Raw genomic sequence first — 26,538 nt, 5'->3', positions numbered from 1 at the left:
TAATTATCTCTTTATGCAGTGTTTTACAGCAGCGGATAAATAAGACCTGCTTTTTGGGGAAATGCGACAGAGTTTTGTGTGAGCATGCGTATGTGTGTGTGTGTGAGGGGTTAAAGTACTAGGTAAATGTGTGATTACTATGCCTGCCAAGGATCTGCCATGTTAGAGAACGTCAGAATGGGGCTTAATTGGATAACTACTCCAACTACCAATTATACTGGGCCTTAATTGCTGACTAAGTTTCACTTTAATTTTTCCTGTATGGAAGCTTCCCTTATTGTCACTTTCTCCACTCCCTGATAATGGTCTGCCGTACTCTGCGGTTTTGAAGACCACCTGTGATCTTTTGACCTTGCAGCCCCTTTGCAGACATAACGCAGTGTCACAACATGCTGGAATGAGCTGAAAGAAGATGCCCTGTGTTCATATTTTCATTCTAATAGAAACATTTTTGAGCATGTGTGCTGCTCATTAAGGCTAAGACACTAATTCAGTAGTAATTGACAAATGTCAGTGCTTTTTTATTGTACAATAATTTAAATACTTTGACAAGTTCCATCATTGTTTACTGTGCAGGTAAAGGAAATGTACAGAGTAGCCTAGGGCAGATGCATTGCTTCATAACTCATGTCATACAGTTTTCCATTGTCAATATATATGGGTCAATATCAATATAACGTGCCTTTTGTGTTCGCAACAAAGTTGTTTAAATGTGTATTAAATACAAACATTGTATTAATGCATTGTTATGAATATATGTGTCATATTTTACTTAAAAGTAATTATTTATTTTATTAATACTTGTTTTATACTTAAGTTCATTTGATGTTCAGGTGTACGTTTTTTTTTTTACTTGGCCAATTACCCAACCCACTCATTAGGACTCCCCCTATCACTAGTGATGCCCTAACACCAGGAGGGTGAAGTCTAACACATGCCTCATCCGATACTTATGAAGTCGGCAACCCCTTTTTTCAAACTGCTGCTAATATAGTATTGCCAAGTAGCATCACAGCGTGCTTGGAGGAAAGCGCAGCGACTCATGTTCTGATACGTTCTGATACGCACCATGTGGCCTCAGTTGCTCGATCCTGCCGCTTTGCGCTTTACAACATCGGAAAAATTCGACCGTTTCTAACGTAACAGGCCACCCAACTCCTGGTACAAGCTGTGGTAATCTCACGCCTCGACTACTGCAATGCCGTACTAACTGGCCTCCCGGCCTGTGTAGTAAAACCACTACAGATGATTCAGAATGCAGCAGCACGTTTGGTCTTCAACCAGCCAAAACGGGCACATGTCACTCACACAAAGCAATCCAGACTGTTCTCATACAGAGTTCCACAATGGTGGAACAAACTACCTTCCACTACCAGATCAGGAGAATCTCTTGCTATCTTTAAGAAACTCTTGAAGACACTTACTCTCCTAACACCTCTAACAAACTAACTAATTCTAACCTCATCTCCTTCTTCCTCTTCTCTACTCCTCTATCCCATTATTTCCCTCTGACCTCCTTAAGGCCCTATCTAAAGATGTTTTTTTTTTTTTTTTTAATTCCTATTATTTTTGTACTTAACCTCTTCTATTATTTGCACTTCAATATTGTAAGTCGCTTTGGACAAAAGCGTCTGCCAAATGTAATGTAATGTAACATCAGCTCACAGACGCCTTGTGCTGCGGACATCACCCTTTGGAGTGATGTGGGGAGAGAGCACCATTCACCCACCCAGAAAGAGCAAGGTCAACTGTGCTCTCTCAGGGCTCTGGTAGCCGATAGCAAGCTACATGAACAGGATTCAAACGTCAATTTTTACTTGCATGTCTGCAGTGCTGTCTGGGTAAACTGAATAATACTTTTTACATTCGATATAGATTTTTAAAAACGTTTTTTCCTAAAAGTTTAAAGTAACCTTTGATATCAGTGTTTTATTTTCAAGTAACTGGAGACACTTGCTGCATGTTCATCACTTCAGATAATACTTAGTATGTTGCCTCCATACTTAGCTAAAGTAAAGCTTAAGCTGTCCGCCATGTTGTGATAAAATATCAAGGTAATTAAAATATTTTTAAAAATTCAAAATGTATCTTTGAAACAGAAGATGCTCATCATAAACAATTCAAAATGTTTACTCTGGGTCAATCAATACCATTTATTGCTAAAGCTGTCCACCCTGTTATGTCCATGTCCCCTGTAGCTTACCATAACAGGGTGGACACATGCCTGCAAGTGAAAATAAAAGAGTGATTCAGCTAAATTATGATAAAAAATATTGAGGGCCTAAGGGCACAGGATTTTCATAATGACCCATATATGCTATGATACTATGAAACAATTCTTTACAACAATAAGGCAAAGACACACCATGCACTGACATCACATTTTCTTTAGAAAGGAAGGAAACTCCCCCTCACGTTACATTTAGTAAAACATGACAAAAATTTTAGAATGTCCAGAATGTGACAAAAAGAGTAGAGAAGGTATAATGGGGAGGGTAGCACTGCACTGGGCAAAAGCCATGTTGCAAACCATCTCATAATTTCATATTTACAAGACAATTAATTAAAACAGATTACATTCTCGGCCCATGCTAAAAGATGTTTAGGATTGATCCTCATGGGACAAGAAATATTGGTGTAAACTGAATAGATAGGCAAAGATTCACAGTGGTAGGGCTTTTACACAAGAAAAAAAGATTCTTAAATCAATCATTTGAGGGATTATATAGAAGAACCACTTGGGGTTCCATAAAGAACCATGCTTGTCAATAAAAAAAACTGATAAACAAATTGAACTTAATAAATTCTATTTCATGATAATTTAAATTAATGTCTTCAATACAGACATATTGATTGTTATTGTGCTCTCACTTTAGCACCTAAAGATGGCAGCACCTGGAGATTACGCTATGGGTTGTAAACAGTGGTTTTTAATACACTTCTTGTGCACTTTTAAATTTATTAATGCCTCGTTTAAAATGTCCGGATTCTACCAGTGTGGAGCTACTTTGAGTCCGGATAATGGTGTAAAAAGTGATTTATCTGCAGGGGCAAAATATGCCCCATATCATCCATTCTAAAGCATGTTTGGACAAACTGTAAAAAATTACTGGATCTTGAAAAGTTGCAGGAGAATGGAGGTGAGCAATTCAACAAAGGTCAGTACTCTTTATTATGTTTTACTACAAAAAAAATAATTTTTACACCTGAGTTCTCCTTTAAGCGTAAAGAACCCATTAAAATAAATATTTGGCCACCGATATTTAAGTGAAAAGGACAAATAATTTATACCAAACAATAAATGTTTTATTTTAAGTCAGATTGCAGCATTTACTCTAATGTTTGGTTTGTTTTAAGCAGCATTGTGCATACACTCCTGCTCTGGCATGAATTCAATAATGATCACTTATCATGCTTTTTATCAGTTTGCAAGTTAGCTATCTCTTTATAAAATGCCTGTTCTCGGGTAGAAAGATATAAGCAGTAGCTACAAGGCTAGGATAGTAGCTAACTTAAAGCTAACTTAGCTTTAGCATGTTGTTTACCAAAAGACTGACTGCCATTCACTGTGTAACTTAGGTAGCTAGTGTAATTGTAACGGTGTAAGTTAGGTAGCTAGGTACAATAGGTAAACTGAAGGATATCTAACACTAAAATTGCACCTAGCTAGCTAAATGTGTAATTAGAATCCATCTTATTTTGTGCAAGGACAAGGAGGGGGCCATATTTGTTTACTTTGGGTTGGAATTTCTGGTGCAGCAGCGGACCATTTATACTGATTTTAACCAAAGTGATAATAATTAATGTAGAGAATAAGTACATAATTTACAGACTATAAGGCGCACCGCATTATAAGGCATCTAAACATCTAGTTTCTGGTCTATTTTAATACACAAGGAACACCAGATTATACACCGCATTTTAAGCGACAATAGTAAGGAAAAAGGGTGCCACCATGTTTCCCTTAGCAGCAGCGCTAGCCACGGTTAGCAGCACTTATTGCTAGAAAATGCTGCCCGACAGAGCTACACTGGGGAGCCCAGTTGTTTTAACACAGACTACAGTCCGATAATACTCACCCCTGAAGGACGAAAGTGCTAGTGCTGCGGTTAGCGGCTATTGCTAATACTGCTTCAGCCTTGGTGCTGGAGAAACTTCGCTTAAATTCCTTTATAACACTGTACTTTAGCGGAGAGGTTTTACTCCTCCTTCCAACCTTATTGATAAAATTCATACATAATGCGCACTGGATTATAAAGCGCACTGATTGTTTTTAGAAAAATTAAAGGATTTTAAGTGTGCCTTATAGAGCAAAAAATACGGTAATATAATATATTCAGGTAGTCACAGGGTGGCACCGTAATTAGAAGATGAGGAGAAGTGTGACCTAAACATTAGTGTTTTAAACACAACACAGACCTTTTGCCTTCCATCAACCACCCACAGAGGAAAAGCTAAATATTATGTGTCTGCTTTAACCATTTAGTGGAGAGAAAACCTCCTAACTAAGAAAAAAGGGCTGGTTCTAAAGCTACAGTGCAGAAGTACACACCTGTCCTTTAGATTAGGTCTTAAGAGCGTCTCTGACAGCCTCACAACACCAGCACGTCCTCTTCACCGGAGCATTATAAGAGTTTCTCTTCCACAGAATATTAAAATATTTGCATGGATTTTATTTTATTTAGCTGCTCCACACACAGATGGAGTTGCTCTTCTTTGAAAGGCAGTGGATATGTTCGCTAACTAGTTACCTAACTAGTTAACCTAGCTAACTTATAAGATATAGTGTTTTAGTATATATTGTTGCTGTCCAATAAAAAACAAGTATCTCCCAAACAACAATTTTACAGAAGAGATAAAACCTTCTTAACTTTCAAAATAGAGGTCATTGTTAAAAGAGTTTATTTTAAGTAATTTTAGAGAATTTCTATTAGCCCATTCATCAAGAAATTCTAACATAATGTAAGGGAGTGTGTTCAAATAATGTAGTAAACTAAAAATCAATAAAACATTTATTGGACAGCAACGATATAGTATGTATAGTAGCAACGTTTAATGACCTACTGAACTGTTGGGTTTCCATATCTAGCTACTTTATGATCAGTGTCCACAGCAGTACATACACTCATCTAATGTGAACCATCTAATGCAAATGACTGGATATTCTAACACAAATGCAGAAGAAGCTAACTTTTAAAAGTGGACATGGCAGAATAAGCATGCTCAAAGTATACTCATGATTAGGACTGCACTACTGAGCTAAATTTATGACAAAAATTCCACTGCTGAGAGACATTTATTATTAGAATAGCACCGCTAAGGTAGCTAGCTAACTAAAAGTGGGACTGGAATAGCACTGCTGAAATAAATGTAAGATTAAAATGACTGAATGACACTGCTGAGGTGTGCTTTGTTGGTTTGTCTGCTTTTCAATAAATATTTTTAGATTTGTAGTTCTGTAATTATTTTTAGTTTGAAAAGCAAGACAAAATGTATATTTAGGCATTGTAATTTATTCAATAGTGAAAAAAATGGCAAAAAATATTATTTGGTATTGCTCCTTCGGCCAAATGTTCAGTCAAATTTCAGTCAAAAATATTACTTTTGGTAAATAACTACAATAAAGGTCTAAAGAACTTTCGCTTGATATAAAAGTCCTTCACTCTTTTCACACATCTCTGTTCATGGTTCTTTATGGAATCAAAAGCAGTTCTTTTTTGGCAGAATGTAGTTTTTACTTCAGGATTTTGTAATAGGTGTAACACTACAGGGCCTTTTTAATATTTTATTTTTTGTTGTGTGTATTTAAAAGGAATGGGCAGAGACGGCTGACCAGGTAACCCCACCCACCCTATTGTGACTGGATTGCTCCACCACACCATTCGCGTTTGTGGGGCCGTGGCTTTGCAGGATTGTGCATGGTGATGCGGAGGCTGAGCTGGCATCTGGCGGCTCTTCCTGACACTGGGCGGAGCTCACAGGCCCCCCTGGCGGGCTGGAGGACACACTGCAGCTGCTCACCGTCCACAAGCAAGGGTACTGACTGGGGAAGCATAGAAAAGAACAAGAGCCTGAATTAATCACTAACCTATATTGATAATAGTGGTGTAAAAGATCTTGGATGCATTATCTTTTATTCATTTAAAGGTAGCATTTCATCCGCTATGCAGCTCCTGAATAGATGCTGTATTTGCAGGTAAAAAAATGTAAAAACATAGTATCTGGCGCTCGCCACTTAGTATTTAGTGCTGACCACATAAATATTTAATATACTACAGTGGCTTCATACCTCTTGAACTTTTTCACATTTTGTCATCTTGCAACTACAAATTAAATGTATATTATTAAGATTTTAACTGATAAACCAACACAGTAGCACATAAATGTGAAGTGGAACGAAAATTGATACATTTTAATCAAAAATCTGAAAAGTGTGTAAAAGTATTCAGCCCCCTTTTCTCTAAAACTATAAAATCTATAAAATCCTTTGCAATCAACTGCCTTCAAAAGTCAATTAATTAATAGAGTCCAGCTGTGTGTGATTTAGTCTTAGTCCATCAATCCATCTAGAAAAAGTATTCTACAGCTGCAAACCTACCAAGACATGGCCATCCACCCAAAAATTACAGATTAAGCATGAAGAGCTCTGGTCAGAAAGCAGCCAAGAGGCCCATGGTCACGTCGGAGGAGCTGCAGAAATCCACAGCTCAGCTGTGAGAATTTGTCAACTATAATTCTGGTCTTTAATGAAGAGTGGCATGAAAAAAAAAAACGTTGCAGTTTGCCACAAGCCATGTAGCGGACACAGTAAACATTTGGAAGAAGGTGCCCTGGTCAGATGAGACCTGAAAACAAAGCGCTTTGTGTGGTGAAAACCTAACACTACTCATCATCCTGAACACACCCTCCCCACAGTGATACATGGTGCTGGCAGCATGGAAGTTGGTTAGAGAGTTGATACGAAGATGGATGGAGCTAAATACAAGTCAATCCTGGAAGAAAACCTTTTGGAACCGGCAAAAGTCTTGAGACTGGGAAGGAGATTCACCTTCCAGCAAGAGAATCACTCTAAACATACAGCCAGAGCTACAGTGGAATAATTTTTATCAAAGAATATTCAGTGTTAAGTCCTGACCTAAATTTTATTGAGCTTCTGTGGCAAGACATGAAAATTGCTGTTCACAGACATTCTCCATCCAACCTGCCTGAGCTTGAGCTATTTTGCAAAGATGAATGTTCAAAAATCTCAATCTCTGGATAAACAAAGCTGGAAGAGATATACCCCAAAAGACTTGCAGTTGTAATTGCAATAAAAGGTGGCTATAGTATGTATTGATATAGGGGGGCTGAATACTTTTGCATGTCACTTATTTTCTGCATCATTTTCGTTTCCAATTCACAAATTTGTGATATTTTGTGTTGGTCTATCACATAAAATCTCAATACAATACACTTAAATTTATGGTTGTAAGGAGACAAAATGTGAAAAAGTTCAAAGGGCAAGAATTCTTTTGCAAGCCACTGTATTTGGTAAGATACTATGAGGTAAGAACCAGATGCTATCATTCGAGCATTTGAAACTAATAGGAAAAAAAACTTTGGCCACTTAGTATCTGGTGAGCACAACTTTTTTTCCAAAACAATTACACTGTCCCTTCAGGGGTAACGTAAACTTCTTTTATTTCTATTAGGTTATAAAGTAGGGGTGGCATGATACATCTGTCCGATAACAATACTGATATCTCTGAGTCTGAGTCTCTGATATTGATACCGATCACCATGCTTAAACTGTGAAACCAATATTTTACTTTTCTATGAAGCCTAGAATACTGGCTCCCATCATGGCCACCACACTGACACTGCAGTGTTCAATAAATATGTCTAAAAAATAACTGTAGTTTTTAAGCTTACTAATTCATTTTAAAAAAACATATAGATTATGTAATTTATTTAGTGGTGAAAGTGTCAAAAATAATTTAAAAATACCTTAGTAAAAAGGTTGTTCAATATTTGACCTTTTTTTGGTTTTGCATCGGCCAACATGTTTCATTTTGTTGCATTCCTAATTGGAATATCATAATCAAATACAATAAAGCTGTGAAACAGCAAACAAGACAGGGGGGTTCCAAGAAGCAGCTAGGTCATGATACACCCTGGTGCTAAACATGTGCTAAACATATTGTTATTATTATACCTCTGTGTGGTGTGGAATAAAGGTCATTTGTTTGATTCTTGTGCTGTTTCTGACCTGCTGACTCCAGGTGAGTTTGGACCAGATGGCACTGATAGCATTGCAGCAGGACCAGGAGGAGAAACACCTGTCCAGCTCTCAGGACCAGAGAACACCTGCAGAGCACCTGGACTTAAACCCTCGGACAGAGAAACTGCAGAGAGGGAAGAAAACGAAAGTGCGCCAAAAGAGATACATGGAGATGTTAAGGTACAGTTAGGATAAGGTAATTAACTCTGGCCTGGGTATTTGATGTGTTTACATATCGCCGCTCTCCAATGAAAAACAAGTATCTCCATTTTTGTTGATTTTTAGTTTATTACATAATGTGAACAGACAAACTGTCCCATACACTGTCCCAAAATGTCTTAATGAATGGACTGATAGAAATACTACAAAATTACCTAAAATAAACTCTTTTTACATTGACTTCCAGTTTGGACTGTTTTTAGTTGCTGTTTTGAAGATACTTGTTTTTTATCGGACAGCGACAATATTTTCTAAACTAGGCAGTTACTTGAATATTTGAGTGTGCCAAACCTAGTTTCCCAAGCCTACTAGCACACATGATCCATTTATTGAATAGACCGGAAGGCCTCAGTGGACTGAACCTTGTGTTAGGGATGTCCCAATCAGGTTATTTTTCTTCCTGATTTGAGTCTCTTAATGCTTAGTATCAGTCAGTGCCAAGCACATATTTCTGTTTGTTTGAATGATACAGCCCCACCGTTTAGATATGATGTGCTGCTGGTTAATATGGAAGTAAAATCACAATATTTTAGTAACAGTTATATAATGAGACATCTAGATTGATTCATTTAGTTAATTTATTGAGTGACATTTATAAAAAATGATATTTATAGTGTGTTTATATATGTAGACTACTAATGTTTAAGAACTGCTTTATATTGCTATAATTTGGGTTTCTATAGCTATGTGTGTATTAGCATAAACATTAGCCTTCATTCAATTCTGATTACACTGTTTAGTGCTGGTTTAAAAACACAAAAGGAGTTGTGTGGTTCTGCTGTCGGTAAAGTTTTGGGTGATAGTTTAACATAATTTTACATATATTGGGATGGTTTAATGCTCCACTGTAAAATAGTTCCACACTGCAGACTCTTTAATTTACCTTCTAAAAAAACTCCAATAACAGATCCATTAAAACCTGCCTAGATTGGCCCTGATTTCAAGTTACTAAATTATATTGGGAAATTTTCTGTGTGCAGCAGGGGCTTCACAGTGCACATGCACCTCCAAGCCCCAAACCTTCAGTGGCCAGTGAAATTGTGTGTGTGTGCGTGAGCTTGGGAATGCGAGGACATGTGTGACGGTTTTATTAGCATATAAATTAGCAAATACAGTGTATTGTATTTTAGATTTTCTTGTAAATTAAATTGATTCAATTAAATAAGCAGATAATTCATGCATTCATTTCTTATTGTTATACAACAGCACATGAGTAGGTATTTCAAGGTGAAATACCTGATGGACTCAATTGCATAACTTGTATTTTAAGCTAACATTTTGTTGTAGAAATGCTTTCAGAACTAGTGTTACAGAATGGAAAACAAAATACACTTTTAAAAAGATTTAGTTTTATCTCCAGTGCTAACCCAGCACACCTAGTATTATGTAAAAAAGGTCAGAATATCACATATTCACACACTTTTATTAAATGTAAAGGTATTAACGTTTCAGGTAGATTGTTTTAGCTTCTATGAGTAGCTAGCTAGCTAGTGTTAAGCACATTTTGAAGCGAAATTGCGACATGTCAGTTATAACAGTAGCAAGAAGCTAACTGGTTAGGTTGGCTAACTAGCTTACCTAACCACTAACCAAGCTAACTCGCTATTTACAACGTAACAGTAAGACAAAACATAGACACTAAGGCGAAACACATTTAATATTCATGGGTTTACCTGACAATGAGTCCACCCACAATGCAACAACTTGGGGCTTGAGAGTGCATTTCCGGGACTCTGTAGTGCATGTGCACTGTGAAGCCCCTGTTGCACACAGACCCCTCTCGAAATTTCTACTATCGTCAATTGGGCATCCCTGGTCTACACGATTTACCTGAACTGTGGCTGCGGTGGTGGTGGTGCAGGTAAGGTGGTGGGTAGGGAGTGGCTCGATGTCCGTGCAGACTAGAGTAGTGTTTATATCCATGGTGGGGAGCAAGCGGTAAACCCCCTGGGTAGGGGAAGTTGCTGCTTCCAGAGGAACAAAGGGAATCCGGATTGGAAATAAACCATCCACCTGAAAATCAAATCAATACAATATTCAGTCTCATAAAGGTTATAAAAGCTTCTAGAAAGCTTCTGTTCTGATAACAACTTTATTTAGTTGATAACTGCATACTGTTTGAGTGGAGGTTTGCAATGAGCCATAAACACTCACAGTGTGGTATGCCAACATGTTGGTTGTCTGGAGGATGTTCTAGAAAGTTCTTGGGATGGCTCCTGCAGATGGAGCAAATTGTTAGTGGGTCAATATCGATATAATGTGGCTTTTGTGCCACATTATTTTATTCAAACACTGTGTAACAATTTATTGTTTAACGTCTACTCTGAATTAACACCTTATTACAAATATAATGGAATGTTATGCTTCATTTTCTGTACATTTCTGTACAGTTTTCTTTGAAATAGGTGTGTGTGGGGGTGGGGAATTTGCCATGTGCACAGTGATCCCTGATTTATTTAGCTATTTCCGTTTTAAAAATGATAGTTGAATGTGTCCCAGAATTCCCTGTCTACTTTACAAAAAAAATAATCTTTAGGTCCAAAATACAAAAAACCCTTATGTGTCTTTCAGTCTGGAGTCCTACCCTTTGTGGTTTTTGTGGTCTGAGATGCCCAAGAAGATAACTGGATATGTGGCTATGCTCTCGTCAGAAGTGTCCCATCCTTCTAATGTGTTACACAGCAATCAGATTCTAAACCCTGAAGCACTATAATGGCTTAATTGTCATACAAAGTGCTGGCTAGCCTTTGCCCTAGCATGTGGTAATGGTCGAACACAATAAAATGACTAACAACACTGTTTCCCACCACTAGAGCATCCACACACCACATATATCACTGCTTTTCATATTCTACAACAGTGGTTCTTAACTCCCTGCCGACCAGTTTCAAGTAATCCTTGCTCCAGCACACTTGATTCAACTCATCAGCTGATTATCAAGCCCTTCATGAGCTGGATCAAGTGTGTATGGGCAGAGAGAGTACATGAAAATGTGTACTGCAGCGGGTTCCCAGGTCTGAAGTTAAGAACCACTGCTCCAAAACAACCGATTTGACTAATTATCAAGCCATTCAAAAGGTCAATTAGGTGCACTTAAGCTGCAGAAACATTTGATGTACCTGTTATACCAGTCTAGAAGCGCCATTGTACTGTAAACATTGATCTATAGTCAAGTAAACCAAGGACAGTTGTAACAAATAGGCCTGTCCAATAATTATGAAATAGACTTATTGTACAATATATGAACATAACCTCAATCAGTTTTGACTTAAACACTGCCACGTGAACATGGTAAATAAGAAATTAGTGCAGAAAAGAAGTTGGACCTTTTTACGCTGTAGTAAGTTCATTATCACAAGTTCATAAACACACTGTCGCCTTGTTTATTGTTGTCAGAACGTTTTGGCTTGGAACTGTCGCGTTGTGGATGTATTGCTTAACATTGATGCCACCATATAGGTCATAAGTGTGTGGGCAAAGGTTATGTGATATCATTTGAATCATTGTCAGATGTTGCTGATTGGATCATATATGGCTACAGCAAGTTAGCTTTTTGGTGGAGGGTCTTCCTGTTATGGTCAAGTGTTGCTGATCAGCTCATAAACAGCTACATGTTTGGGTCAAATGTTGCTGAGGCGATCATAACCGGCTACAGCAACTTAGCGGTTAGGTAGAGGATCTTCATGTATGAGTCAAATGTTGCTGAGGGGATCATACTTGCACTTATTCCTAAAGGCCTACATTACTTCCTGCTCACTTTGCTCCTCCAGTGAACGTCGCCTCACTTTGCCAAACATTCACAAAAAGCAATCCACACTGTTGTCCTACCTAATTCCCCAATGGTCGAACAAGCTACCTTCCACTACCACTACCTTGAACTTCTATGTCCTCTATTACTAAATGTATATCATTATTTTTAAGTGGCTTTGGATAAAAGCGTCTGCCAAGTGTAATGTAATGTAATGTAATATAATCATAAACGGCCACAGCAACTTAGTTATTAGGTGTAGGATCTTCATGCTTGTGTTCGATGTTGCTGATTGTATCATAAATGGCCACAGCAACTTTAATGTTAGGTGACAAAACTTGTTATGCTCATGTGGTAAAAGGTAAGTGAGTGGGAGAGTAGAGTATAGGGAAAGGGAATGGACCTTATATATAAGCCCAGTTGTTCGGTGCAGGATTTATGTTACTAAATGGTAATATTTGATTAGAACTTATGTTTTCATGTATTTCCAAAATACTAAACAAAACAGTCATTATAGATTTTTTTACTGTGTGCAAAACTAGATAAATATTGAGGAACGTAAAAGTTATAGTCAATTTTGTAAGTTTAAAAAAATCATATTTAATTTGTTTAATAGGCCTTAACAGAGATTGAAAATATGCTAAAATATGCTAAAATAAACACATTCTGTTAGAAGTCTGTTAGAAACACCAGGAGAACTGGACAGTTAATAAGAAACTTATTTCAATTTTATAATGTTATTAAACCTTGGTATTATATTAGTTAATTTACTTGTAAAACAGATGAGTTAAAATAACTATATTATATATGTATATATTGAATGTTAATTAAAATTTAATTAACACAGATTTAGCTGTGTCACTCCCCCATCACACAAACTGACACAATCCTACAATTTAGGACTATGTAAAGCCTGAAAACACAAATATGGTCATCCTATATTACAGTTGTATTTAGTCTACCCTACAGTGTTGGTTCTGCTAACTAAAAACTTTAAACTCTATTCTATTAAATATGATTTAAGCCTTGTTTTTCAGTTCTGTCCAAGGTAAATACAGTAATAAAAAATGAACAGAATAAGCTGCAGAATAGGTATAGAAGTCCAGCGGAGGTTGCTAAGTTTATATCTCGCATTTATATAAAAAAAAGAAAGTTATTTAACATAATTTAATTTAGAGCTGGTTCCAGTGACTGAATTAGAGAGACAGGCACAGAGTTATGAAGAGCAATCAGTACAGGCGGGACAGCACTGTATTAATGCTCTTTACTCACTGATAAATGAGGGTCAGAGAGTTAGCGCATGGCTAATCAGAGACTAGCCTTCTGATGATGATTAGCCATGTGTTACACCTCACACATTCTTCACCGTACATGCTCCAAATCTCTCACCCTCACTTCACACTACCTCTCCAACAAGCTCCTTACTCATACACTCACTCAATTCCCAGCATAAACGTTTAATAATTGCTCGCTAATCACAGCTGATTTCGCACAGTCATGCTAGCTTGACTAGCGCTAATGCCTGCTATGATATCATAGGAGCAACAGCATTGCTGCACTGATGCGAATTCAAATAAGGCCAAGCTTTGAACAAAGGGGGAGTACAAGGGCTAATGTCTTTCAAATGGGAATGAATGTGTAAAAATGGTGAGTAAATGTACCTTTCTTTAGCATCCAGAAAAGCCTTCGCAAAGGGGTTATATTTTATCTTCAGAGCAGTAATCTGTGAATGAGATCAAATGTGAGTCAGATTCATTCATACGTTATCAAGGTAAGAGTTGTAACTATAAAAAATACTGAATTCAACCCTCTATGGCATTGTGTTGCCCACCTTTTTATTATTACACTGTCCTTTTACATTTATTTTCATTAATTTTTTTTTTAGATTACAATGTCATTACATGTCTGTGCATAGTAAAATTATTGTATAAACTGGTTTGATATTTGGAGTGGAGCAATCCAAATTTTCATTCAATGCATTACCATCAAAAGTAAAAATTATGTTTTTACTTTTCCATCAAAACGCCTTCATGAATAAAAATTCAGCTCTGGAAAAAATTAAGACCACTTCAGTTTCTGAATTAGTTTCTCTGATGTTGGTATTTATAGGTATATGTTTGAGTCAAATGAACATTGTTGTTTAATTCTATTCTAACTATGTATAAAATTTCTCCCAAATTCCAAGTAAAAAAAAAAGACGCAATGCTTTCATACCTCAAATAATGCAAAGAAAACAAGTTCATATTCATAAAGTTTAAAAAGTTAAAAAATCAATATTGTGTGGAATAACCCTGCTTTTATATCACAGTTGTCATGCATCTTGGCATGTTCTCCTCCACCAGTCTTACACACTGCTTTTGGATAACTTTAAGCAGTCAAGCAGTTCAGCTTTGTTTGATGGCTTGTGGTCATCCATCTTTCACTTGATTATATTCCAGAGGACTTAATTTGGTAAAATCAAAGAAACTCATCATTTTTTCTTCTTTTTCTTATTTTTTTCAGAGCTGTATGTATATGAGCATAAGTATGTTTTTTTTTTTTTCATTTACTCACTAAAATAGTGTTGTTTTTTTTATTTGCTGCCTGAGGGCAATTTTGTGTGTTCTCTATTTATGTTAGAGCAATTGTTCATTATAAAGCAATGATTCTCATCTATGATACTGGAGTCGCTCTCCCCTAAATATTCTGTGTTTCCCTGCTCCAACACACCGGATGATTCAAATGATGAGCTTGTTATGTAGCAGCTGCTTACAGTAGTTAAATGTATCAGATGTAATGGGGGATGGGGGTTCTTAGATTCCAGATTGAGTATTGAGCTTAAAAAGTGAGGTGAAGTGAGGTAAAAAATAATTCATGCCATAGAGGGAGGGTTAATTGGCATTCCCATCTGGTCAATAATGCATTAATTTACTTGTTTACATACACTGATCAGCCATAACACTAACATCACGATTTAGATGGGGTTAATTTTAAAGATAAATAGGTAATGGTGTGGGTGATATGTCCTTAAAATGATATCACAATATGTTAGGGCATTTTTGTGATAACAATATTTTTGGTGAGATGACAAACCTCTGAAAAATCAATTTCTTACTACTGCACAAAACATTTTACAGATTTAGTGGAGACAATACAATCTGTATTTTTTTGTCTATTTTTTAAACAACAGTAACTGAATAAAAAGTAATCTTTTGTAAAAAATAATTATGTAACATAATAAATGTGCAGTAGCAGTTATAAACTTTTTAATTGTAGTTTAATACTACAGTCATCCAACCTATTAAGAAAATATAAGGAATTATTAAATGAAATGAAATATTATTTTTTTGTCCTCTTAATGTGTTTGAGAGCATCAGTTATAAAGTTGTGAGGCGGTAGTTGTTAAACAGTGAATAGCCATATTTGAGTTAATATGTTCTAATCCATATTATGGCAAGAACTACTCAACTAAGTAATAAAACCAATAAATAAATGAAGGTCAGTCCGTCTGAAATATATAAGATGAATTCATCAGAGTTTACCAGCTTCAGAAACCACCAGTTAACAGCACCCAGATAAATGCTTCACAGAGTTTTTTGTTTTGTTTAACACCTATAAGTTACTACATGATTCCTTATGTCTTCCTTCATAGTCCTTCATATGATAATTGGATGACTTACAACCCTTTAAGCTTCACGGTAACTGGCAATAAACAGACAGAGAGACAGCTACCTCTTCGTTCTGGTAGGCCGTGACAGCGATGAACTGGGTATCTGTAAAGGAGATGTTGGTGACCATCCTGTGGCTGCCCCCCACACGCACTATGTGGATCTGCGGCTTATACTTATGGAGAGAGTTGAGCATGATCTGCAGCAGAGAGAGAGAGAGAGAGAGAATAAGAGTAATTGGATAATTGGATAACTAATTTAACAACAATATTCGGGCATGTCCTACAGTGAACATTCATTGTGTCCAGCATTAATTACCAGATGCAAATTCACTAAATACAGACTGTGTGGTACCTGCAGGTGAAGATGAACAAGCTACAACAAGACTGTGAGACTGTTCTTATAAAGTGTTTCCTATATGTAGACAGTGCTATGTATGATAGGGTATGAGAGTGAGAGCATATGAGAGAAAGAGAGCGAGAGAGAGAGAGAGAGAGAGAGAGAGAGAGAGGGAGAGAACAAACTGTTTGTTCATTCTAATTGACAGCTTTACTTCACCTTTCACCATCACGATGACTGATGAGGGCCAGGTACTCATCAGTGTGGCTGCGGGGCAGGGGAAAGGGCTTTGTGTGGGTTTTTTTCTCCTCCACTGATGCAGTTTTTTTTATATATTTCGCTTTTTTTTGGCCTCTGAAACATCTAAGGACTGATGGCTAAATTAATTTTTGCATAGAAAAAAACACAGGTAATTACCATAATGTACAACTAACCACGGCAATTATTTCATTTGGAGCCCCGGTCTCTCTCTCTCTCTTTCTCTCTCTCTCTCTCGCCGTCCTCCACTGCTTGCCAACACTGCATTTATAAATGCCAGAGAAAAGGCAGTGGAGAGGAGGTGTGCGTGTGAGGGGGGTGATATTGGACGAGGGGGGGGTTCATGTAAATACCGGCGATAATTTTGTGTTAGAGTCATACTCAAATGGCCCCATGCTGGAGCACCTCTCGGAGCGGCCTCCAATGAAAGCCCCCCAATGACTGGGCCCCTGGAGTATGGAGCGCTCCTGTCTGAACATCAGGAAGTGCATTAAACGGGGAAAGTGGCAATTAAGAGCTGTTTATTCCTGTTTACATGCGGGCCCCGCCGAACAAAGGGGCTCCATAGGTGAAGTGGACGGCGAGGAGAGCACTAATTGTATAAATGCACACTTGATATTTCCCAGGCAGCGGCAGACGACATGATTACAGGCAGCCCAAGGCTCCTAAAAGCTCCGCATGGAAAGCATGAGTGGCCTGGCTAAGATTACTCACCCGACGAGGCAGACAAAAAGTACTACACCTGTACTGAAACACACAGGTACAATGGAAAGTAAGTCTTTCAAGCCCGATGGAGGTCTGCACTTTGGGGTTGTGGGCTCGTGAGACCGTCTCAGAGAGTGATTAGCATACTAAATGTAAAGGTTGGCTAAAAACAAACTAAACAAACATCTTAGACTACAATTACAATACACACAATCCTTAAACAGGATCACAGGGATTTAAAGACAAAGAGAAAGGGACATTTTGAACGTATTCAGCAGATATTTGGAACAGTAAAGAGTGTTAACATACTGAATGTATTATCTTTCTAAGATAGGGTAAGTAAAGCATCTTCTTTATCTTGAGGGAAAACTGTAAGAAAAAATAAGCTAGATAGGTGAGGAATCGTTTCCGCTGGATGCCCACCCAGCTGGCATTTCAAAGTTGAATCAACATTGATGTTATGGTTGAATCAATGTTGGATTTGATGTTGGTTTTGAAAAGTGAATCAACGTTGATATGGCAAAAAAGCTGAGTATAAAGAATGTTAACTACCACTACCAATCTGACTGAACATTTGATCTCAAAAACGCAACAGTAAAACAAATAGAACATGAACATACCCCCAGGTATGATAAAGAGTTGGTGCCAAATTAAAAAGCAATAACTGCAAATAAAAGTAAAATCACTTTTTCATCCCTCCATCCAACTGCTTTTTTAATTGTATGGAGATAAAATGTAAAATGCTAATTCAAGAGGTAGAAGGTTGAGGACATTATATTGATTCAACGTTAAAATTTCAACATTTGCACAACCATTTACCATTAAAGGTTGTTTTAACATTTAAACAATAATAATAATAATAATAATAATAATAATAATAATAATAATAATAATAATAATAATAATAATACATTTTATTTGTAATGCACTTTACATTTCAAAAAAATCTCAAAGTGCTGAAACAACAACAGACATTACTTCATATTTTAACCACATTTCAACGTTGAAGGTCGGTTGTGTGTCAGCTGGGCAGTTTGTCTTTTAGGTGTCATGGTTCAACAGTAAAAGTCTATGCAGTTTGTGTATTATATTTAAAAAGTACTGGAGCTCAGCTCTGTTTAAGCTGTTTACAATGAGACAAACCAAAGCTACTACAATCCGGTTTAACTTGCAAGCTGCTGCTCCGAGAGTGTCATCACACACCAGTTATGAAAAAGGAGAAAAATGTATGTTTTAAATTGTATTTGGACTCGAGAAAGTCTAGAAAATACATTTATTGGAATAATCATGATTAAACGCAATTTTCTTTTTCTTCTTAAGGCTTAATATTTTAATAGTGAATATCTAAATGTGAATCGATTGGTAAAGTGGAATTATGTTTATAATATTGGGGAAATCACTTAAATTAAATAATTGTATTTATTACAATAATATTCTGTGGTTAATCATAATTGAAACCATGATAATTTTTTTAAATGCTAGTTATTTTTATACTTTGTAAGAGTAATAATTATGTTACAGATCCTTTATTTTTATATTTTCTTAATCATTAAAATCTGAACCTCTTTAATGCTGCTTTCCAAAAGCACTATTTAAACTATATACACGTCTCTCTCAAATGAAGATTAGCGGGTTTGTCTTTGATGTGGTGGGTGTGTCTTTAGTGATTTCCTGAGTGTCCATTGATCAGATTCTCACTAAACAAAGAGGAATCCACCAATTAAAGATAAGAGGCAGATAATGGACACACGACACAACCAGTCAGACACGGCAAGAGGCGGAGCTAGTTCTCAGCCCTCTGCCTCGGTAGGTAGCCTTATAAATTCATCCACATAAAAAAGACATATTAGAGTTTGCAGATTAATCATGTGTGTTAACATGTTAACGTTGACAGCACTACTAATTAGATGTATTTGCCATTTTTTTTGCTAATTTTAAACTTTAAAAGAGCTACAAAAAACTTCATACTTAGTGACAGTGTTAAAAAACAATAACACACAAACAAGAAATGCCAAGCATTTGACACCTAGCAATTTAAGTTGCTGTGGTCATTTATGATCTAATGATCACACACAAACATCTCGTTACTGCACGTTACTTTAGCCGCACAATTAACTTTTTTTTTACTTTGTGCATACAGACAAAAACGCAAGTGTGTGTGTGTAAGTCACGAGGGAGGGGAGGATGAAATAACCGCCTGAACCGCAATGATTCGCTAAGGCAGAGGCGGTCTTTGCATAGAGGCATTGCTAGGCAACTGCCTTGGGCCCCTCCCACTGCAGCCCACTGTAGGGGCCCCATACTTAGCTGCAAATTCCCATAGGCCTACAGCTGGTAATTGGGGCCCTTTGGACAGTAATTCACAGATAGTGAGTTCATAAATGGTGATTCTTGTATGTTTAAAATGGAAACAAAGACAACACAATAAATTACAAAGAAATACAGATTCCGTCCACACCCCCTCTCTTTCGGGTTAAAATGGAATATTCCATCCATGCCATGTGGTCATGCCGGTGAACCGCGAACGCGCTGCTTGTGAAAGACGGAATTAAGGTGAAATTAAGTGTACAAGTGGGATGTGTGCGAAAAAAGAAAAAAGAAGGAAGAGGCTAAACTAAAAACAGATGCTCTTCCAAAACTGATAAGCTTTTTTAGTGTGTCAGCACCCATATCGTCATTTATGACCCACGCCCACTTTTTTGTTTTTCCAGAAACATGCACTGACCTTCTTTGGGTCTCCTTCACCTAAAACTTTAGCAGGGATTGTATGGAAAAATATCAAATCAGGTATATAACTTAAATTAATTAGAGTCAGGGATGAAAATTTAAATACCCTACTGCTATGCCTAATTGGCATATTATTTTATTATTTATTATTATTCTATTATTATTATTCTATTATTATTTATATCTACAGCTTGTCTTCGTTTTTTCTACATGTCTGTATTAATTTTAAACATTTCATGTTATTCAGGCAAATAGAATAAGCCTGCTCTTTGTGCGTTGGGAAACTTGCACATTGTCAACCAGTGTTGGGCTTACTTTGAAAAATCAGTTATAACGGAGTTACCTCACTATAAATGTAACTAGTAAAAGTAATTGACTTACTTTAAATTATGTAAATTCTATTATTTTTATTTGAAAAATAACAAACGAAAAGAACCCAAAATGTTGACAAAAATATAATCTAACGAATTTCAAAACATAGAAACGAAAAACGTTAAAATGGTATTAATATAACATAATATAATATAACAGCTGGATCAAACGCGTCAGTCACAAGGAAAGCGCGCGCGGCATTGCATTTAAAAAAATAATAAATAAGATCTTATCAAGTGAAGTAAAATATAATGGTAGTAAAAAATATTAAATTCACATATTTATTGATATTTAAACAAGAGAAATCAGGCAAAATGCGCCGCGCCGCACTGCGCTGCCCGCGCGCTCTCTCTCTCGCTCTCTCTCTCTCTTCCGCAGCGCGGAACTGAATTCAGCGCGAGGCTAGAAATAATTTGAAAACTCAGTTTAGTTAAATAAATTAAGATGAGTGAGGACCTGTAAAGTTAATCAAATATTGTCAAATATAAAGGATAGGTTGAGGTTTTGGGGAGCTGTTTCAATTATTTGAAACTGAAACTAACTGAAACTGATATTATTCTGCGCACTATTAGATAAATATTTTTAGTATTTTATTGATCATTTTTTTTTTATTGATGGGCCCCCAAGCTAAATTCGCCTTGAGCCCCCAAATTGCTAAGTCCGCCACTGGGCTAAGGTATAGTAAGATTACATCTTCAGCCAGAGAAAATATCAAAGAAAATAGGTGGGTGGGTGTTTAGAGCAAATGCATAGTGGGGTATGTTTACAGAGCATAGCGAGAGATGGAGAGTGAGGAGGACTCCAGTGGCAAAACAGCCTTAACACAAAAGTAACACAATAGTTACTTCTACTGGTAACCAGTTACTTTTATAGTGGAGTAACTCAGTTAGTAACTTTTTTGGAGAAGTAACTAGTAACTATAACTAATTACTTTTTCAAAGTAACATGCCCAGCACTACTGCTCTTTAAAAAAGATGTGCGAGTGTGAAGAAAGTTTACATCAACAGTTTTCTTGTGAATCTTTTCTTACAGGATACCCAGCTGTACTCAAAGAAGTGGACACACTAAATTATGTAAAAGTGTGTTTAACGCACCTGTCCTCCCCCGTTGAGCTTGTTGGTCAGTTTGACCTTGCTGAAGGACACAGGGGCCTTCATCCAGTGGGCTCCGAAGTTTGGGGAGTCAGGGTGAATGTAGACGCAGCTGTGTGTGTGCGGCTCGGGTTTACCCGCTGGCACCCACTCCCCGTTCACATATTTCCAGCGGTGACCGTCGGCCGGGCTGAAGTCCAGCAGAAAGGAGTACATGGCGTTAGGGTCCAGGCCGGACACGCTGACCTTCAGAACCGGAAACATCCGTCTAGAGAAAGACACAGCCAGTGTTACGTGAGTACTGAGAGTGAGTGCAGTGCAGCATCAGAACATTACTGAACTGTTATAAATAATAAAACATTGTATGCATACTGACATCATGCATTGTTTTAGCAACGACCGTACATACATATAACATTGTGAATGGTTATAAACTTGTAACGTGTCCCAAAATGAAAGACTGTTACATGTAACACTGTGACTGGTTGTAACATGTAACACTGTAAATGGTTGTAATATCTAACACTGTGAATGGCTGTAACTTGCAACACTATGAACAGTTTAACAGTTGTATCATGTGACACTGAACAACTGTGACGTGTAACACTATGAAAAATTGTAATGTAACACTATGAACGGTTGAACAGTTGTAACATGACACTGAACGACTGTAACGTGTAACACTATGAATAGTTATAACATGTAACACCACGAATGGTTAAACAGTTGTAACATGTCACACTATGAAAGACTGTAACATATAATACTGTGAACAACTGTAACATGTAACACTGTGAATGGTTGTAACATGTAACATTAAGAGATCTTTATACTGTGGGAGGACAATTCAACACTGTCAGCCTGAAATGATGTGGAGCTGGTCAAGAGGTTCTTACTGAGAATGGGGAAATGGACATTACATAAATACTGAAGCTGCTGCTGTTCTCAGAACAGTGAACTGACCACTCCAGAGTCCAGACCTCAACATTTCTGAATGTGTGTGGGAAGACTTGCATGGTGAGGAACTTAAAATGCTCCTAAACTTTGGTGGTGTTTAAAGATCACCCAGAGTGAAAATGAGTCTCCTGTGGAGGATGAAGGCTGTGATAAAAACATAGAGGTGGGTGCACTAAATAATTCAAACCGAGTGGGGCAAACTTAGCAGTTTTGGGCAGGAGTTCGGGGCAGCTTTTTGGGCAGCGTTAAGCTAAAGTTTCCCCATGAGAAGAGATACAGGAAAAAAGGAGAAAGATGAGGAGGAGGTGGGTGCAAAATTGTATGACATGCGGGTAGAGAGGAAGTGAGGGATTATATAGGGCTGAGTGGAAGGAGAGAAAGGACGTGGATCAATCTCCCAAAATTAAGTTGTATTTATAACTCCATTAGTTGTTGAGTCTTCTGTGATTTGAATGGAATGATAAAAATTTGTACAGCAGTTTTGACTGGAAATTAAATTAATGATGGATATTCTCTGGCTGCTCAGACTATAGAGGTTTTTTTCGTCTTTATTGTTACATTTTAACACTCACAGTGGCAGTCTCCTTTTCAAGGGTTATAAGCCTTGGACTGTGCTGCATTTTGAGAGGAGATTTTCCAATACAATTAAATTATGGGCTTGGTACCTTTTCATGAAACGTCTGCTTTAATGTTAAATTAACATTGTGAATGTTAAATCTTGCCACTTAAAGGGTAGGCTCCCAGACAAGGATTAAACCTTGGATTGTACAGCATTATGAATGAATGTTTTCCATTATATGACTAGGCTTAATCCCTGTCTAGGAAACCAACCCACAGTGGTAATTTATCACTAAAAGTACATTTACTCTGCATTCACAGACATATGAGGCAGTAACACGCAACATTGTAAACCTGTATAAATTGAATTTACTGAACTAATTTGAGGAAATCAGTAATATTTACTGAAATTAAGTGAAGTAAACTTGTAAGTGAATTTAATTGATTTTTTTTGGTTATAGGAATAAAACAGTTTACTTCAAAGTTTTTTGTCAGGTGAATGAAATAGATTTGAATTTGAGGTGAAGAAATGAAAGCAATGAAGAAAGAAAATGCGATACATTATAACACAAAATGTACAATGTAACACAGAGAGTTTTATAGGCTACATCATCAAGACCAGGTAGTTATTTATAATATGCAGTATGATATACAAGCTTACCTAAGGTAGTCTTTAGGAGAGTGACTATACACTGATGGTGCACGTTAGAAACTGTGGGACACACCCAGTAAGCAAATATATGATGCCAAAGGGAAAAAATAAAAATAACCTCCCTATGGCAACAGACTGAACTCTACCTTTATTCAACCTTGATCCCAAAGACCCTATTTCAATGTATATGTGGTTGTGAATGTTTATCTAACTTTAACTAAATGAGTGAAACTCAACTCAACTACACAACTGGAAATATCCAATTTAACACTCTTTATTTATTTGAGTTGATTTCCTCATAACATGCACACACTTGTGCTACAAGCTCTTGCCAAAATCTCCCAACTGAGTGTGTGTGTTCAGCGGCTGCTCCGCTAAACGCTAGTCACACACACATTTACACACATACATGCACACAAAAAACTTTATGAGGGTCTGGAACCTGTTCGCTTTGCCTGCTCTTTTGGCTGATTGTTTTTTGGATAAAAATTAGTTGGAGTGGGGCTGTTGGGGAACATGTAAATGGACAGACACCCACCTGCAGTGCTGACCTGTAACTACCCAGCAAGCTGGTCAACACACCCTTCAACTCCACAGTACAACAACAAACCCATTCAAATAAATTAAACTGCCCCATTCAATAAAGCAGCAGACCAATAACTGCAATAACACACAGTCTGATTGATTTAGATAGGGTCAGACAGATGAGGAGAAAGTGAGAGACAGGTATGTACAGAAAGTTGCCATATGGAAACCTATTCAGCAATTTTACAGGTTGAGTTCAACAACATATATGATTTCACACAGAAATCTATACAGATATCATCTGATCATTCATGGCCGCTTATTATAGAAAATGTAAATGTTAGTAGTTCAACAAAGCATCATAAATTATGCCACATTTCAAAAAATTGCTCTTAAAGATGCACTAATACAAAACAATAAATAAATAACAGTCAAAACATATAGTCAGTTAATTTATATACATTTAAAGTGATTTATATACATTCAACTGATTTATAAACTGATTTCTACACATTAAACTAAATATTATACATTTAATTGATTTAGATACATTAGATTTAGATACATTACACAGATTTATATACAGTGAGTGTATTTTATACAGTCTGATTATATGGTCTAACTTATTTCTAAACATTTGAATAAACCGTATGATTTATATACAGTTATTTTACATGCAATCAACTAATTTGTATACAGTTAACTGATTAATGTACTGTGAAAGAAAATACTATAATTACATAATCTTCATCAACAATGCTGTGCATAAATTTTAATGATGAATAAAACGAAGCTTTTTATGTATCATATTTGACACTGTGATTCATTAATATTACACATCTTATACATAGGGCCTATGTGATACATTAGTATTTGTGTAAGTAAGTTGTGTTTTGCAAACATTTGAATTTTTTACAGTATATTAATATTAAAATAAATGTAATAAGTTTTATTTACATATTATTTTTTTATAATAAATATTAATAGTTGCCCAGTTTTCCAAAAGCCTCTAATCATTAGAGAGAGAGAGAGAGAGAGAGAGAAAGAGAAAGTGCTCAGTGTGATGCTTGCTTTACCATCTAAGAATCATCTTATTGCTAAGAACCTTTTGGGAACCTAATCCAGTTTAATATTTTTACAAATTTGTGGTGCTCAGTATTGATTTAATATTTCTATATTTCTATTAAGTCTTTTTTGGTATTTTATATCTAACTAAATACTCTCCTAAATGCAGAGATTTTTTTCATACAAACTCAAGCAATTTTAATGTATTCATATTTATTCTATATATATGTATATATATGTATATATATATATATATATACATATATATAGAATAAATATGAATACATTAAAATTGCTATATATATATAGCATGAAAAGCTGCATGGTATTAGACATTTATGTGGGTTTCTTTCCTTGAACACAGATAAAAAAAACATTGTTTAAATATAAAAACAGGCGTTTGTGATATTTTATATTTGATGTGCGGTATGAGACTGTACATCTGAACTTTTTTTATTATTAGTGTTAGTGTTGAAATTCTGAGATTGAATCAACGTTCATTTAAAGGTTTTTTAATGCTCTGAATCTACACTCACAATGATTTTATGCTAAAGCTTCTTTCAACTATTATTACTATATTATTATTATTATTATTATTATTATTATTATTATTATTCAAATCAAATGTCAGAATGTAAGAATACAGTAAAAACTATAGGAATAGAATATAAACAACATCTACATATTCAATGTAAGTTAAGTGTAGTTGAAAAAAAAACTATTTCTAAAAAATAAATTCTGAAATTCTACATTTTTTTCGTAGCGCGTGTACCTTCCGTTTTTTGTGACGATCATTTCGTTAGTGACTTCTTTGAACTTGCGCCACAGCTCTGCGTCCTCCAGGCTCACGCGCAGCTGCTTCTCGGTGGGGTCTCCTTTCTCGCGCCCCGCGCGCAGCTCGCTCTCCACGGCGCTCAGCAGGCGCGTGATGCAGCAGTCCCCGGGCGCGCGCGCGCCTTTGCCCGCGTCCCCCTCCACCTTCATGGGCTCCACGCTCACTCACTCACTGACTCGTTCACACTCGCTCTCTGTGTCCCGCAGCAGGAGCGGGCTGGTCTGGCCGGAGCGCGTGCGGGAGTTAGAAACAGAGTTCAGCCTCAGCGCATCATACACTCTGGGGGGCGTCCTGCCGCGTGCACAATGTGTCTGTGCTCGTGTCCCACCTGTCTCTTCATCAGAGCACGAGGGATAAGACCATCAGATCACGTGGTTCAGACTCAAAAGTAAGATGTGGGGTGGAGAGGAGAAGGCTGATATATTTTCAAAATAATTATACAACAATAATGATATAAACAAAATAATATGATTACAAGACACAATATGATTACAAGACGTAATATGCTGCTTATGTATTGTTTAAAATGTGTAGTAAAAGATTTAGTTGTGGAATACACGAACTGTCTGTTTTTAAACTG

The 26,538-nt window shown here is 36.7% G+C and overlaps 1 protein-coding gene across 1 annotated transcript; it reads right to left on the bottom strand.

Moving 5' to 3' along the window:
- Positions 1-489: 489 nt before the first annotated feature.
- On the bottom strand, positions 490-26,297 carry tbx19 (T-box transcription factor 19). Its single transcript, XM_022673449.2, has 8 exons — positions 25,896-26,297; positions 21,370-21,634; positions 15,939-16,073; positions 13,889-13,950; positions 10,634-10,695; positions 10,310-10,492; positions 8,249-8,384; positions 490-6,043 (listed from the first exon to the last, which is right to left on the bottom strand). The coding sequence occupies exons 1-8, from the start codon at positions 26,105-26,107 to the stop codon at positions 5,806-5,808; spliced, it is 1,293 nt and encodes a 430-aa protein (XP_022529170.2). The 5' UTR covers positions 26,108-26,297; the 3' UTR covers positions 490-5,805.
- Between the last annotated feature and the right edge of the window lie 241 nt (positions 26,298-26,538).

This window comes from Astyanax mexicanus, chromosome 5 (assembly GCF_023375975.1).
Source record: "Astyanax mexicanus isolate ESR-SI-001 chromosome 5, AstMex3_surface, whole genome shotgun sequence".
Lineage (NCBI taxonomy): Eukaryota > Metazoa > Chordata > Actinopteri > Characiformes > Acestrorhamphidae > Astyanax > Astyanax mexicanus.
Note: the sequence above shows the minus strand (reverse complement) of the source record. Positions and strands in the feature narration are given on the sequence as shown.